This window comes from Euphorbia lathyris, chromosome 9, assembly GCF_963576675.1.
Source record: "Euphorbia lathyris chromosome 9, ddEupLath1.1, whole genome shotgun sequence".
Taxonomy (NCBI): domain Eukaryota; kingdom Viridiplantae; phylum Streptophyta; class Magnoliopsida; order Malpighiales; family Euphorbiaceae; genus Euphorbia; species Euphorbia lathyris.
Window position 1 is genome coordinate 55,742,610 of NC_088918.1, and position 16,672 is coordinate 55,759,281.

The 16,672-nt window shown below is 34.6% G+C and overlaps 1 protein-coding gene across 1 annotated transcript; it reads right to left on the reverse strand.

Annotated features, from left to right (window-relative positions):
- Nucleotides 1-3,309: 3,309 nt before the first annotated feature.
- LOC136206566 (SNF1-related protein kinase regulatory subunit beta-2) lies at nt 3,310-8,323 on the reverse strand. The gene is made up of 4 exons (XM_065997660.1): nt 7,693-8,323; nt 6,319-6,497; nt 6,065-6,227; nt 3,310-3,830 (listed from the first exon to the last, which is right to left on the reverse strand). Exons 1-4 carry the CDS (start codon nt 7,912-7,914, stop codon nt 3,504-3,506), a joined length of 891 nt encoding a protein of 296 aa, XP_065853732.1. The 5' UTR covers nt 7,915-8,323; the 3' UTR covers nt 3,310-3,503.
- Nucleotides 8,324-16,672: the final 8,349 nt, after the last annotated feature.

Genomic DNA, 16,672 nt, shown 5'->3' on the forward strand with positions numbered 1-16,672 from the left:
GATTTAAATCGGAATTGTGAGCTTCCTTTTCTACTATAGACTACCAAGTCGATCTTCTTTACTTGGCTCATCTATATTTTCCAATTAACAATTAATAGTTCTCATTCTAACAAGAAATTTTTAATATCCTCTAGAGTTATCTTCTCATGTCCATATAATATGGTCTCACAAAAAATTTGTTTGAACGTCTTCTTCCATTCGAGTTGAATGTGAATGGTCTGCATATTGAGCTGAAATAGACCAAAATTTGTTGATTTATCAATTTCTCAACATCAAACTTTATTGATGAAAATATATTGTTCATGTCTTGAATGTATGAGCATTTTGAATTTGTTCTGAGATTGTTTTGTTAAGTTTTTGAATTTATTCGTAAATTGAAGTAATCTTATGGTGTGTAAAATATGAACGCTAGCAAATGTACTAGGTCGAGTGGAGTATGGGTAAGCCAAGTATCGTTTTCCATAGAGATTGATAACGAAATTTAGTGAAAGATTACCTTAACAGCTAATAGACTTATAGTTGAGAGTTTGTTTGTGTGAACTAAACTTAAACATGCAAAATGAGTTTGTTTGAGAGTTCATATAATACTCCATTCCTAATCATATATGAATGTTTTGAAGCACGATGGTCTGGGTTTCTTTCTTCTCTAGTTACTAAGGTCTGATCTCCCTTTTTCCAAAGATACTAAGAACATTAACTAACCAAGTCTCCTTGAGTTACCAACATTCAAACATTAAGTTGTAGGAAGCATTTTATAAATAAAAACCCTGATGCATAAATACTTCTGTCTCCATCCATAATTATACATGTTAATAAGTTGTTCCATGATTTAAGAACACTCTCGTGTCATCTCTCATCACTACGACATAGACTGATTAGATCTAAGCATTTATATCCCATTAACAATCATTCATAGAATACCATTCTTTGTTAATTAGAAAGAACAATACTTATAACACTAGTCAGAGCTGGATGAGCTTGCTAAGTGGACTACTCACTCATTTTCATGAGTGAACAACCAGTCGACATCTAAATAACTCCTCCAAGATTGAAATTTTTACTATTGTAATTAATCTGGAGGTGGAAAAAGATAAGATCTCCCCCTCCCTACCAAATGTTGTTCAATTTATACTACACAAAAAAGTTACCTAGGTCAAAAGGGCAAAATTGTCAAACAATTGTTCATGTAGATTGATTCTTAATCTTAGGATTAAAAACTAATGATTACGATTCATCAAGTGGATGCTAGTTGTGATCCACATCTTCTTTCTCTCTCTCTCTCTCTCTTTATCGATAGATACGTGTGAAAATTTGGAATCCCGCCAAAATAACCCATATCTAACTAAAGTAGGTTGTTCAACCCTTATGCATAGTTGTTCGTAAGGAATCCTTCCGAACTATCATTTAAGGTTGTTTGACATTGTGGATAGATGTTAATTTCATCTTTACAAGTGATTTTCCATGAATGCACTTCCTCTCAATCTTGTCCATATTACTCGTATTATCTTATTATGATTTTAAAATATTTATAATGTTGTAGATGATGAATTCATTTTTCCCTTTAGCCAGGTAATCTATGTGATGTATGAGAATGCAATTTCTTCCATTTTATTGTATTTATGTTTTTCGAGTTTTTTTACTGGATTGTTTTTTCAGAATTGTTTTGAGTATTTGTATTCAAAGTCGAATGAGATTGAAGTGTGTAGATTGTTGTCGGATTCAATATATTAGAGTTTGCATGGAGAGATCGAATTTGAAAATACATTTTTCTGTGCATTTTTTTATGTAGAGTTTGTATGTAACTTAGAATGAATTTTGTAATTGTTTTAGTTAGTATGCGTTTATGTTTTATTTTATTGATGATAATAACAATGTTATAGCGTGAAGATGAAGCAAAATTAACTAATGCACAATTGTGTGATTATACTGACTGATGAAGCTAAAAATAAAGGTAATCGTTAATTTCTATGGGATGAATTCATTTAATTTAATTTGAAATGGTCCTCATCAAAGAGTATAACTTCCAAAAAGATGTACTACTTTATTCTGTGCTGTACAAAGATATAATATTGATTAATTTGTTCTATCATAAACAGAAGCCTACTGAACTTTTCGAAATACAATATACGCATTATAAACTATACTGTACAAAAATTACTATATTTATTTATATAGTACATTCTTTTAAATATAGAATATAGTACTCTTACTAAATTAATCCATTCAGTAATTTATTCATAAACCTATTAATATAATGACCTTTCCCAACTCTATTTCTTTATATCAAAATTCTTAAAATTTAAATTATTACAATACTATATTATTTTTTAGAGAATGTTGGTTTAAATAGTTTTATAACATTATTTTTATTCGTATTACCATAATTTATGGTCAAATATATTTTACTTTCATATTATAGAATGAAGTGGAAAAAAAGGTGCAAAGAAAAAAATATACAAACATATATCAAGCATTTAGCCATCAATTATCTTATTTTAATTTCATATTATAGAGTGAAGTGGAAAAAAGGTTCAAAGAAAAAATCATACAAAAATATAACATTGATAGTGACAGATTTAAATAAAAATAATAATTAGATAGTGACAGATTAAAAAAATTAATAATGTGATTAAAATTTTGTAAGTTAGCATCCCAACAATTTTTTTTAATTGATTTTCGCCAAATTAAACCTTAGTGCTGCAACAATGCAAAGTTGAATAATTTTAATGCTCAATCGAAAATAATTGAGGTAATTTCAATGGATATATTTATAATCAGTTTATGAAATAAGGTAGTAAAATAGTCTTCAAAAGTTTTTGATTAACCCCTCGTATAAGTCGTAATATTTTTCAAATGGTGCGACACATCATATGATTATACCATTAACAAAGAAAAAAATAATAAATTAGGTAAAAGCATTTTTCAAATGGTGCGACACATCATATGATTATACCATTAACAAAGAAAAAAATAATAAATTAGGTAAAAGCATGACATGACACCAAGTATAAAGAAATTAACGGCATAATCATCAGGACTAAAATTGTACTATTTGAACATGGTGGTAAATTAGGTCTTCCCCAAAAACTTTGAGGCTTATTTTGATATCTTATCCCCTAAGTTTATTCGGTTGCTATTTAAATTTTTTCTAAGAGAAAAAAAAAGAATGAAAACTAAGGTTTTAGTAACTCAGGCTCAAGGCCAAACGAGACCTGAACTCATTGAACATGCTGATTTGCCTATTAAAGAGAATAAAACTTCATCTTAACCCCCATAAAATTGGGATCTAGACATGTTAACCATACAATCTGACCAAAACAACTGCATAAAATGCCTAATCAATGGTTACCAAGCATTTGGATTATCAGAGAATACATTCATTCGTTCATTCTTCTACAAATCCCTTAGGATGAGCCGACCTGCCTTACCTTTTCGACTTAATAATTTATATTGATTTCACTCAGCTGTTGAATACAAACCCCATATTTAATGGAATATGATATTTACCTCTGAAGAGACCTGTATAGCACCACTGTCACATACTTGGATGCGAACCTATGTGTCGAACCAAGTGCAACAACCGCGGGTGCACCTTTCCCTTTCTGTATGTAAAGATGATTAAGCACCACATGTTGGGGTCTCGATAATGGCGGTGTGATCTCCATATTTGATGACGGCATATTCAGAAGTGTCATCTGCAAGTGTGGAGGAACAAATGGTGGCTCCTTTGCAAAATCGTCATTTCCAAGTTGTAAATTACTATAGCTTGCTTCTGGAGATTGAGGGGGTTCAAAGCTAGATATACTCTCAAGGTCCTCAGGAACATAATCCTGCGAAAAATATCATTAATTGCCATATAAATGATGAACAAGTTATCCTTTGTATATAAAACATTCACAAACTATGTCCGCAATAATCATTAATTGCCATTTCCAGCTAGCTTTCATCAAGAGTGTCACTCGAAACAGAAAACTATGTTCATTTAAATACAATGATGAAGGGCTCTCAAGTCTTTATGAAATGTCTGGATATGATATGAGAATGCTCACAAAACTCACATAACACATATCTAAAAACATTTCACAAGCTAGCTAGTCCTACGAATTGGTTGATTAATAAATTTTCGAACGAAGCTGGTTATATGTTACTGCGGGTCTGCAAATAGGATCTCGTCACATGTCTGATTACGGGAAAATTGACATGCTATCCCCCTTGTTTCTCTTGTTCTTTGACTGACCTATTTTGAAACTCAACGGTGATTTGCAAGAGATCACCTAGCTCCCTTTATTTTTTTCTTGACTGAAAATTCATAATAGACTTTATTGAAAAAGACGCCTCTCACAAAACTACAAAAGGACAAGTTCGTATTTAGGAAAACTATCTAGTGGACTGGTAAAATGTATATATATCTGCCTAATTAACAGGAAACCGAAAACTAGGAATTACGTAGTACATAGCAGCGAATTATGAAAATTCAAAAATGTTCATTTACAGAGATAATCTCATATTGACAGAGGTGGCATTATCTTATACAAGAATATGGAGTTTGGATGCAGATTAAGATATGACACATAATTGAGAAGCCAAAACGCAGAGAAAGTGTATTATACCGAGTATTATTTTAAACTAAAAACAAAATAAACAACTAACTTTGAGGTTAAAAAAACTAAAACTTTAAAGTATGGAATAAAAGAAGCTTTATCCCCTGCTTTACATAAAGATGATAAACTCATAGGTTTGCAAATCACAGAATAGTTGCTCATGAGATCATCATCACACAAACAACCCCTTGATTGATTCCTATTTAATTTTGTTTTCCTAACATTTATAAAGCATCAGAGCATTATATCAAATAAACATAATCTCATATGAATCATAGAACTATCGCATTCCGTTCCCAAATAAAAACTCTCGACTTGAGTGATTAAAATACCATGTGCAATGACAACCTAAACTGTTTATATACACCCTTAAGTAAAATAATAGAAACACATTCATTATACGTATTTTACAACAAGAGAATCATATGAATTTTGCAGATTTGCTTATAATAGGACTACTATGATTAATCCAATTCTAAGAAAACTTCTATTTCTTCATGCACTGAACTGATCTGTATAAAATAAATAAAAACTATTCCAACAAAATGCCTATAATTCTCATTTAGCTATAATTTTCATTTTTTCCTTCACAGTATGAGGTAATCCTAAGAAAAGATTTAAAGGAAAACTCCTTTAGAATGACAACCAATTAACAATAAGACAAAATTTCATCTAATGTATTGCCTATGAATGATTGCATTGCAGCACCAAGAAAAACAGCTATTGTAACTGGTCACTTTGATTATATAAGAAACACGGCTAGTGCCGCAAAAAAAAAAGGGGGGGGGGGGACGAAACGTTGTTTTTAAGTTATAATATGTGTTGCACGGAAACGGAACTGACATCGATAAATGATTTGCAGAGACATTGGAACCGGAAACTCAAGGGGAAATGTGTAAATAACAAAATATAGGATATATTTATAAATTTTAAAATTACAAAGATGCATTTCTGAAACTCTTCACATATAAAATAAAAATATTACTATTTTTCTTTGTGAAAGCTTGAAGAAAATGATTTTAGGGAAACAAATTGAGGATTTAATGTGAAGTGATTGACCATATTGAATCAGTTAATGCAGCGATCTACTTTTGGAAAAGCGTTTATGCTGAGAAACGTGTTTCCTATTTTCGTAAATTAGGAATGTCACCCAAAAACTAAAGTAGAAGTTTCCGAGAGTTTCGGAAATGGAAACAGTTTTTAAAACGTGGAAACTTTTCAAAATCATATTTCCATGCAAGACTCATGCTAAAAAGGAACTATTTTATCCTATAATGTCAGATAAGGACATGGTAGAGTTGCGAATGAAAAAAATTAATTTCAATTTTAAGATATGATTCAGTATAGGTTCTAGAAGCAATAATTACACTCATGAATCTAATATCACCATTCATGCAAACTACTGAAACCAAAAAAACAATAATAGTAATAGAAAAGAAAAAGAAAGGGAACAACAGTGTCACCTGCAAATCCAAAATATTGTAGGTAGTGCCATTATCATCTTGAGCACAAGGTAAATCAGGAATGTACCTCCACTGTCCATCAACAATAAACCTATACTGATAAACCCCGGAAGGCAGTACTTTCATAATTGTGTAATCTTTACCAGATTTCTGTAAGGGAACTCTGACCAACAAAGTCGAAGATGTATCAGATACTACAAAGATAACTTCTAACAGCACTTAAACAGAAAAAGGCAACAATGAACATTTATAACCTCGTTTTCCAGTTATCCCATGATCCCTCAACAGCTACTTCCCTGCCACCATAGCTCCATGTAATCATTGTAGGAATTCCTTGTTCGTCGCACATTTCATCAAACCCTGCACTACTTGGCATCCACGAAGCATTCGGAATTTGGATCTCATCTGGTCTTTGTAAAGGAATCACAGGTACCTATAAATGGATCATAAGCATACAAGCTGACTTAAAATAAAGGTATAATGTACAAATATGCCTATTATATTTTTCGAAAGAGAAAATTAATCGCTATAGTTCAAAATGGTGGTACGATACATATGAAGACAAACACAATTACCAATAAATTTTCTAATCATAACACGTGGGAAATGAGAAAGCTGGGCTAGTGTGAACGTTACATGGAAATGGAAACTGAACAGGAAACTGATACGGAAATGGAAACGTGGGGAAACATGTACATAATAATAATAATACATGGATATATCTATAAATGCTTAAAATTATAGGATACACATTAGAAAGAATTACAAACAAGTTACATAATAGATGGAAAAAAAAGGCTCTTTCATTTTTGAAAGCTTGTAGAAGATAATCTAGAATATATTAGGGAATTACTAAAAATGTGATTAACATTGAGCTACTTCTGAAAATATATTACATCCTAGAAAAAAAAAAGTTTAAAAATTCTAAGAAATGAGCTTCCAATTTTCTTAAATTACAAAAACATGACCCGGAATGTTTCATTCAAGTTCCGATAGTTTTAGTTTCTGAAACGCGTCCACGTGAAACACATTAAAATCAAAGTTCCCATGCAACATAGGTTAGTGTTTCCATTATTAGGTAAACATTACTACATTCAGGACAGCAATGGTTAAATAGCTCTTCACCAAATCCTTAGGAACAAACTAGACCTTATATATCTAAAATAAATGAATAGTTGGCCTTGATTAGAGCAAGTAATTGCAATGATCCTAAAGCATGTAACACTGGCATAAGTTTGTGGACTTGATCTCTGTTGATATAACACTGGCAGTTTCCTTCTAGTGCAGCAAAATCAAATTCCAATGCTTCATTAATACTGATGGGAAGAGCTGTAACTGTTCTGAATCAATAATCACAAACTATATAGCCAATGCAATTCGAATGTAGCACATAATCAACACCCAAGTAGGGAGAATAAAAGCTGAAATCCCAAATTAAATAACAATGATAAATTTTCCATAAAATGAAATAAAAACTGTGTTGAGCATATAATTGAAGCACATAGTGAAAAATCCTAAAACAATAGAATTCACAATCAAGAGTTTCATTAATTGCATGTTAGAACGGAGTGAAGATTCATAGAAACAACAATGAGAAATCAAAAGAAAAGGAAAAGAGGAGAAGAGACCTGAGGAGCGAACATGAGAGGCGAGTGAGTAGCCCTTGGATTATGAGGAGGAGACTGACCCATTAACTCCGGTGGCGGCGGAAGATAGCCAAGGTTGGTCTCATCCGGCGAAACCATAACTCCTCCTGCTTCATCAACCTCAACTCCGACCCCTCCTCCGCCTCCTGACTCTGATGTGCTATTTGACCCATCTTCTTCGCCTCTTCCATTCACATTCCCCATTATAAATTTATTAATTTATTATCTATCAAACTCCGCTAAGGGTTACAAGGATATCAAAACTTATTATTAAAAATTACTGATGATTATTCATTACATTCTCATAATTAATTTGTACCCAATGCCATTAACAAATACCCTAAAATAAATCAACTACAAATAAATTGAGAAAAGCCCATCAATCCATCGGCAAACAAGATACCAATTTGGGAATTCTAGGCAGAAACTGATGAAACGGAAAATCTATGGGCATATATAGCAGTAAAAAAAATAAAAAAAAAATAAAAAGGAAGAAGAAGAAAGAAGTGGAGATGAAAAAGTAAAAAGAATTTTCCGATGAAATTGGAAAATGGGATTTGAGAAAAGAAAGAAAAGGGTGCGGGTGCGGTGGTGGTAGTGGTGGTAAGGGTGGGCCAATCTGAAAATGAGTTATATATGCAAATATTATGTTTTTTTCTTTTCTTTTCCAGTTTTAATTGTAGCTAGTAATAAATTTTATTAAATAAAAAAAATAAAGAGATGGTACTCACGTCATCATTTGACAAAGTCTTTTTCCTAAATTCCCTATTTCATTTTGTTTTTAGGTTAAACAATTTAGGAAAAATAAAAATTGTGGTTTTACCGACTTATTTTTCTTTAGGAAAACAAAGCTTTATTAGGAAGAATAAGAAACAATAATATCAATGATAAAACATGGTGGATAGACTTACTGGTCATGAAGAAATTACCGTTTTCGTTAGAGAATGGGTTGTCAGATTTACTTAACATAGAACACAAATCTAACTTACTAAAAAGAGAAACACTTTTCTAAACAATATTAGAAAGATATAAATTAGCTGAAATAGGATGACTGATATCTTACACTATTGTGAGACAATATGATTGAATCGCAATTCTACTTTGATTGGTTGTTTTAATACAGTTGAGAACTTCTTAGATAGCAAGCACTTCAAAAAGACTGAGGTTGAAAATGTCATCGAGTGAGTTGTGACGAGCAAAAATGCACTCTCCAAGATGATTGCGAAGCAAAAAAGCCAAAAGATCTAAAGTCCTTTTTCCTTAAAAACTAATGAGTCTACATTACAACAGAGGAACCCAATCGTTGGACACTTCCAAACTGACTTAGCTGAAGATGAAGAAGAATTCAATGACTCTCATAAGGATTGAGCCTTGACCCAAAATGATAACTCCTGCAGATATGAAGCAAGAACTTCAGTTGGCCTAAAGAATTTGTTTTTCCAAACCACTTCATTTCGATGTTTGGAAATGCGCCATAGAATGTTCCCAGTTTCATCTATAAGGGGATCCTACTTCTGAAGTAATAAATTAGTGAACCGGTTAATCACATTCGACACCACCGCCATTCTGTTATCTCCAAAGAACATGGACTAGACCTGTTGCAAAAACTGTCAGGTAACAAAGATATGTGTTTCATCCTCCCCATATATATGACAAATACGCAGACATTAGCCAATGAACTCCTGCATTGAGCCAAATTGTTGAGAGAGCGTGGACAGTTTGATGATAATCTCCACAAGCAATTTTTTTTCTTTAGGAGAAGATTTCATCTTCCACAGAGCTTTCGAATAGAGAAAATTAATTTGAGGGCACAAGTTTGAGTTATTTACCAAGAATAAAAAGTCACTCCGCTCTGCACCGTATAGCCACCTTTAGACTCAGGCAAACAACACCAGGAGTTAAGCCCCCAAAAGAACGACTTGGAATAGATAGAATAAGTTTATTATCTTTGTCATTAAAGATGGAGTTTATAAGCTGAAAATTCCAGCAGCCATTTGAATTGAGGAGATCACAAACACGAACTAGTAGGTAGCAAAGAACCTTTCAAGGTAGTTATGACTAAACCCGAAAGGAGCCACAACTAAGCATAAAAGGGACCAATAGGCTTATGTCGCTAAGAATAGAAATATTACATAGCTCCAATCATTTTGCTTAGTGAAACGATGATAAAATCACTAAGAGGTTTCGTAAGTGTGGGAAGAAAAACATTATGGACTGCTTTGAAGGACAAGCTCGAAGACATGACTCCGATATAGCTTTGTTCTCTAATGATCAATATTGACACTTACCACAAATATCACAATCATACTATGTTGAAACCCCTAAGGGAGATTTCAAATATGATCATTAAACTTAAGGATGTTGGTCATAAGTCGACCAATGGACAGAAGGTCTACCGTTATATGTTCCTTACCTAATAGTTGGGAGCATACCAAGATGCACCTAACACATACAAAACATCAAGATTTTTTATGATGATTTTTAGCCATCCCAAACTTTGACTTTTTAACTGGTCAAATTGATGACATGGCAAGTTGACTTTTCATTGACCGGTCATTTTAACCTGTTATACACCAAAGTGGGAGGTCACATATAAGCTCGTACATATTAATGAGACAAATTGAAGGCTGTATACCAAAGTGTGAAATAGGGTAAATGTTGTACACCATTGATGAAATTTACCCCTAGTTTATGTGCATATTACATTATGATTGAATACAGATTACATATTATAAATGTTATAATTTTATGTGCACATTTATTTCATGCATGATTGAGGTAAAAACATGAAAATGACTTTATATGTCATAGTGAATAAAACCTAGAAAATGGAATGGAATTAGAAAAATGTCATACGAATATCAATACAAAGACAAATATATGAATAAAATCTGTCATCTCAATAAACATACTTTGACTTAATTGATTAAGACCTATGTCATCTAAAGCACGTTACAACGATAGATTTAAATATGCAAACTATTATCACGATAAATAAAAAGTCAAATTTCAATAAAGTTTTGACATATTTATTAAATAAGATGTCATTCAAGGATCATTGAGTTGACGGGAGGCAATACATATATATCGCCATCATAATGTGCGTAAGATGGAAGAGAATAAATAGGTTGATGGCATGTTGCATTATTTCAAATGATAGAATTCAGCTGTCATCTGAAGCATCATCAGACGACAGTGAGCCCCGTGATAGTTTTATTTCCGTCGAGACAATGGTTTTTAACCGTCGCCTGAAGGGTTATTGATGTAGTGTGGTGTTATGCTTTATACTGTGATATTAAGTAAGAAATTAATTTTGATGAATTCAAAGACATGTATTTTTACGGGGTGATGATCATGAATTACTTTTAGAGGAAACTTGGACTATTTTTTAAAGCCACTTATAAAATAGATACCTATGACCAGAAAGCGAAAAAACTGATAAAACCTGATGCTTCCTCATACCGTGCGTATAATGAATATTACTGTAATTAAAAGAGTCTAGTTCAAAATATTTATATTACTATGGTTTCTTCTAGATAAATTTGTTGATACTAAATAATGGTTCAAATCGTGATACCTAACACCTATTATATATGCTGAAATAATAATTATAAACTAAAATTTTAATAATATGGAGAATGTTATTATTTTATCTATTTTAACGTCTAAAATTCAAATTAATGAGATTTTTTCATAGCTGATTTTTCTTCCATACACTTTCATACTTTAAGGGTTTGTTGATGTGTTATCTGTTGTAGTTAGTTGTTTACTATTGTTGTTAGTAGTTTGTTATTAGCGGATTAATTATTAGTGTTTGGTAAAATTGCAATAAGTTATTGCTGTTAGTATGTAAAATATCTAATATGGACATATTTCAAATCTCAATAAATAAATTATAAAAAAAAGGCGAATTCCAAATATAACCCATATGGTTTCGCCGATTTGCATATTGGTGTCTGTCGTTTTTTTTTTGTTGCAAAAAGAGGATTGAGGTCCTCGTCGTTATCAAAACTAGAGATGAGATTTTTAGGTTGATACTCTCAGTTTTGACTGTTTAGCTTTTTAATTTTGTGGTTATTTATATATTTTTTTAGGAGAGAGAAAATGCATGTTTAGAGAAAGAAAGTTCCGAAAATTATGATTTTTGGAAAATTGAAAACATAGTTCCATTGTAAATAGAAAATTTGAGGTTATTAACGTTCAAAACTGACAGTGTCAATCAAAAAGTTATTAGTTTTTCCAATTTATAAATTGGTGAAACCATATATTTTTTTTTTTTTTTAAGAATGAAAGCATTTTTTTTAAACAAAGAATGAAATCATTTAGTTATATTTAAAATTTGTCCAATAAAAAATACATTCAAACTAATAAAAAATAATCTAAATAATTAAGCAAAATTTAGAATAATAATTTTATTGAATATAGCAAAACCTTGCTATTGTGGAAATAGAAATAATATTAAAAGAAGAAATATTATTGAAATTTAGAAAAATAAAATTTTCAATATCAAATATGTACAAATAACTTTTAAAAAATAATAATGTTTCACGAAAAAATGTTAAATGTTGTTGTTTTATAAACTTAATCAAATACTATACTTTTTGCGGTTTAGAATGAAACGATAAACGTTGTTCCAAAAAGTTAAAACAAACACCCTTAAATTATTATCTCGGAAAAACTACAGCAAACCAGACTTGCAACTTAGCTCTGCTAGGGTTTGGACACCGCCTCCTCTCTCCCTGCCGCCGTCTTCTCTCTGCCGGCTTTAGCGGATCTCCGTCGTGTCCGTTCTCGTCCGCCTCCGCTCCCGCCTCTCTTCTTACGCCGATCCGCCGCCTTCTCTTGGGATTTCGCAGATCTCCGCTCTCGTTCTCAGGGATCTCCGCCTCTTTTCTGCCTTCTTTTCTTACCGCCGCAGGCTTCCTCGCCGACGCTTTCTCGTCGCTCCGACCTTCCTTCGGTGCCAGGGGATCGCCTGTCCGTCGCCGGCCGTTCGTAGATCTGGTTTCCGCCGCCGTTGCTCTTCTCGCTGCTGCCGTGCTTCTTCTGTTGATGGTTTCTGAACAATAATTATTAATAACAATAATAATTAAAAACATAATTAATATTATTTTGAAATCATTAAATTGAAAAAGAAGTGGACCCTGGAGATGTAGTTATTATTATTATAATTTGTCAACAATTTTTGATTGATTGTTTTTTTTGCCGATCGAACTCGTGATTCTGGTTGTCGTCCGCTCGTCTTCGCCGCCTGCCTTTTATGCGGGTTTTTTGCGCTCGCAGATCTGATGGAGATGGATTGCTCCATTGCTCATCTTTTTTCTAGATCATCTTTCTTGAAGCATGCCTTGCCTGGATCTCGCGATGCTACGTTTTGTTCTCCTTCGCAACCCAGGCCCTCTGCTGCACCTAGGTCCTATGCGGCTACTCTTGTTGGTGTTACTCCTTTAGCGGCTATTTCTCCTGACGTTCCTTCCCCCGTGGATCGATCTCTTATATCTGAAGAAGGCGGCTTTAAAGCCGTCAAAATACAACAGGATATTTACAATGAAAGGCTCAATCTTTGTAAGCACTCTATCATCGGCCGTATCACTCTTGCTAAAGGAGAATCTCCTTGGAAGCAGCCGGACTTGAAGGCCAAACTTTCATCAATTTGGGGTTGTTCTCCTGATTGGAAATTGATTTCTTTGGGTAGAGGTTTTTACCACATTATTCTTTCGTCCGCAGAGGCTCTCCAATCTGTTTGGAGTCGTGGTGCCATTGCTCTTAGGCCTGGGATTATGCGTTTCATTCCTTGGAGCCCGGGATTTAATCCTGACTCTCATAAATCCACATCTGCTCAAGTCTGGGTCTGATTTTATAATCTTCCTTGGGAATTCTGGGATAAACGGATCATGGCAAGCATTGCAAGGGCGATTGGGGTGCCCCTTCGTTTTGACAAGAATACCGTGGAGGGTGAAATGGGCCATTATGCTCGTATCTTGATTGATGTGGAGCTTTCTAAGGAAATTCAATACAAACTAAGGGTGGATACTGACACCTCAATGCATTGGATTTCCCTTGAATATGAAAGGCTTCCTGACTTATGCTCTATTTGCCATTCCGTTGGTCATTCTGCTGGAGCTTGTAGGAGGAACCTTCGTCGTGAAGATCATGTTGACATAAAGCAAAGAAATGGAAAGCAAAAGATGGGATCTCCCGAGCCCCGAGGTAGGTCTGTTACTCAGATTTGGAAACAGAAGACAGGAGTTCACAATGATATTGGTGAATCCTCTAAAAGAGCCCCTGCTAAAGGAGAGTCTGACAAACCTAATAACTGTGACTTGCAGATGGTACTTCACAGTTCAGTTAAGATTAATGAGTTGGTTCTTGACTCTGATTCTGGCACGGCCCCTGCCTCTCCTTCTCTTGGCTTTCCTTCTTACCAACTTGATAAAGAGTTGGGAACCTTGAGTTGGCAAACTTCTCACCCTAATGCTCCGGTTTCTGAAATTCCTAATTTGCAAATAATTGTGCATTCAGAAAATAGTGACAGTTTGCAGGTGGTGAATGATCCTGAGGAAAGGACTTGGTCTAAAGTCCAGAAAAGGAAGAAACACAAAGATAACAACATTCCCCTTAAGGTCAGTGGTAAACGGCATAGCAAGCCGCCTGTGCGGTTTCAATGATTGTGCTATTTTGGAATTGTAGGGGCATCGGTAATGATCGCACTCAACGAGCCCTGAAGCTTCTGTGCCAACAACATCGTCCTGATTTTTTGTGTCTTGCAGAACCTCTTATTTGTTTTAGTGACACTTTTGATCAGTTTTGGAGATCTATGGGTCTTTCTCTCTTTGCCTGGAATGACAAGGATTTGCCGACTCTTTGGCTTTTTTCTAGGGATGTTTCTTCTCTTTCTCTTCATTCTTCTCATGTCCAGCATGTTACTGTTCAACACCAGATGGGTGGTAAGTCGTTTTTGCTTTCTTTTGTTTATGGTAGTAACCTGGCTTCGGATAGAAGGGGGTTGTGGTCTTCTCTCCATAGTTGTGCCATTCCACATAATAATTGGTTGGTGTTTGGGGATTTCAATGCTATTACGGGCTCTCATGAAAAGCTTGGTTCCCCTCCTGCTACTACATCCTGTAGGGAATTTAGGAATTTTATTGATGATTGTGATCTTATTGATATTGATACTTTGGGTCAGAGGTTTACTTGGTCCAATGGTCGGCATGGGGCGGCTCATGTTGAATGTCGCCTGGATAGAGCTTTGGTGTCTGAGGGCTTTTTAGATTCTTGGGAATCTATCTCTTGCACAACTTTGGCAAGGTATAGTTCTGATCATTGCCCGATGCTCCTTCATTGCAGAATTGGGGAACCTAGGATGGCTAGATTCAGATTTCATGCCATGTGGACCACTAATGATTCCTTAAAGGGGGTAATTGCTAACCACTGGTCAACATCCCACATCTCTCTCCCTCCTGCACAACTATTATGTCATAAACTTCGCACTCTTAGGCCTATTCTCAGGGATTGGAATAAAAACGTGTTTGGCAGAGTTGATTCTAATATCCACCTGGCTGAAGTTCATCTTGCAGATATTCAAAAGCAAATTTCAGAACAAGGAGATTCTCCTGAGCTGAGTAGTGTTGCTTCTGCTGCCTGCTCCAACCTTGATTTACAACTTCTTCGGCAAGAGATGATGTATAGAGAGCAAAGTCGTGTTAAGTGGCTTAAAGAGGGGGATCGGAACACTAGTTTTTTCCAAAGGGCTGCTAGAGTTAGAAAAACTTGGGCCGACATTCATCATTTGAGGATCGGAGATGAGGGTCCCACTTCTGACACGGTTAGATTATCTGATCATGTAATTGAGTATTTCTCTAATCTCTTCCGTAGTTCTAGAGAGCATATTGATCTTTCTCCAATTAATGAGGTAATTCCTAACTTAGTAACTTCTTTGGAAAATGAGGAATTAACTTCTAAACCTTCCATTGAAACTATTAAAGACACGGTCTTTTCCATGGATCCTGATAGTGCTCCTGGCCCTGATGGTTTTGGGGGAATTTTTTATCGTTTCTTTTGGGATATCATAGGGAAGGATGTTTGCAATATGGTTCAGGCTTTCTTTGATCATGGTTGCGTCCTGCCTGGTTTAAACTCTAGTATTATGGCTTTAATTCCTAAAGTTGCTGAAGCTGACAGAATTGAGAACTTTCGCCCAATTGTGATGAGTAATTTTGGTTTTAAAATCATCTCAAAAATTCTTGCAGATCGTCTTGCAGTTATTGCTGCAAGGATTGTCTCTCCCAACCAGTATGGTTTCCTTAAAGGTAGAAGCATTCATCAGTGCATTGCCTTAACTTCAGAGAGAGTTAATATGCTTGACAGAAAATGTTTTGGTGGACACATGGCCTTAAAAATTGATATTCATAAGGCTTTTGATACTTTAGATTGGAACTTCCTATTAGCTGTGCTGGATTCCTTTGGTTTTTCTCTCACTTTCAGGGATTGGATCCTAAACATTTTGGCATCTTCTCGTATTTCTGTGATGATTAATGGTTCTCCAAAGGGTTACTTTTCTTGTTCTAGAGGGGTTAGACAAGGGGACCCCCTCTCTCCTCTTCTGTTTGACATTGCTGAGGATTTTTTCTCTCGTTGGCTTGCTAAGATGGTGAGTGATGGTACTTATTCTCCCATGTATTATTCTGGAGGAAATTCTTTTCCCTCTCATCTTCTTTTTGCTGATGACATGCTCATTTTTGGAGTGGCATCCTTGAGCAACTTGCATGCACTCAAGGATTTCTTTCTGCTCTATGGACAGATCTCCGGTCAGCAGGTTAGTTGGGACAAATCTGCTATCTTTTTTGGTTCTCAGGTGAGTCCTCCGAGGAGGGTTCGTCTTGCTCACTGTCTTGGCATCCGTTTGGAGTCTCTCCCTTTTAGTTACTTAGGAGTCCCTCTATTCAAAGGAGCTCCAAGAGCT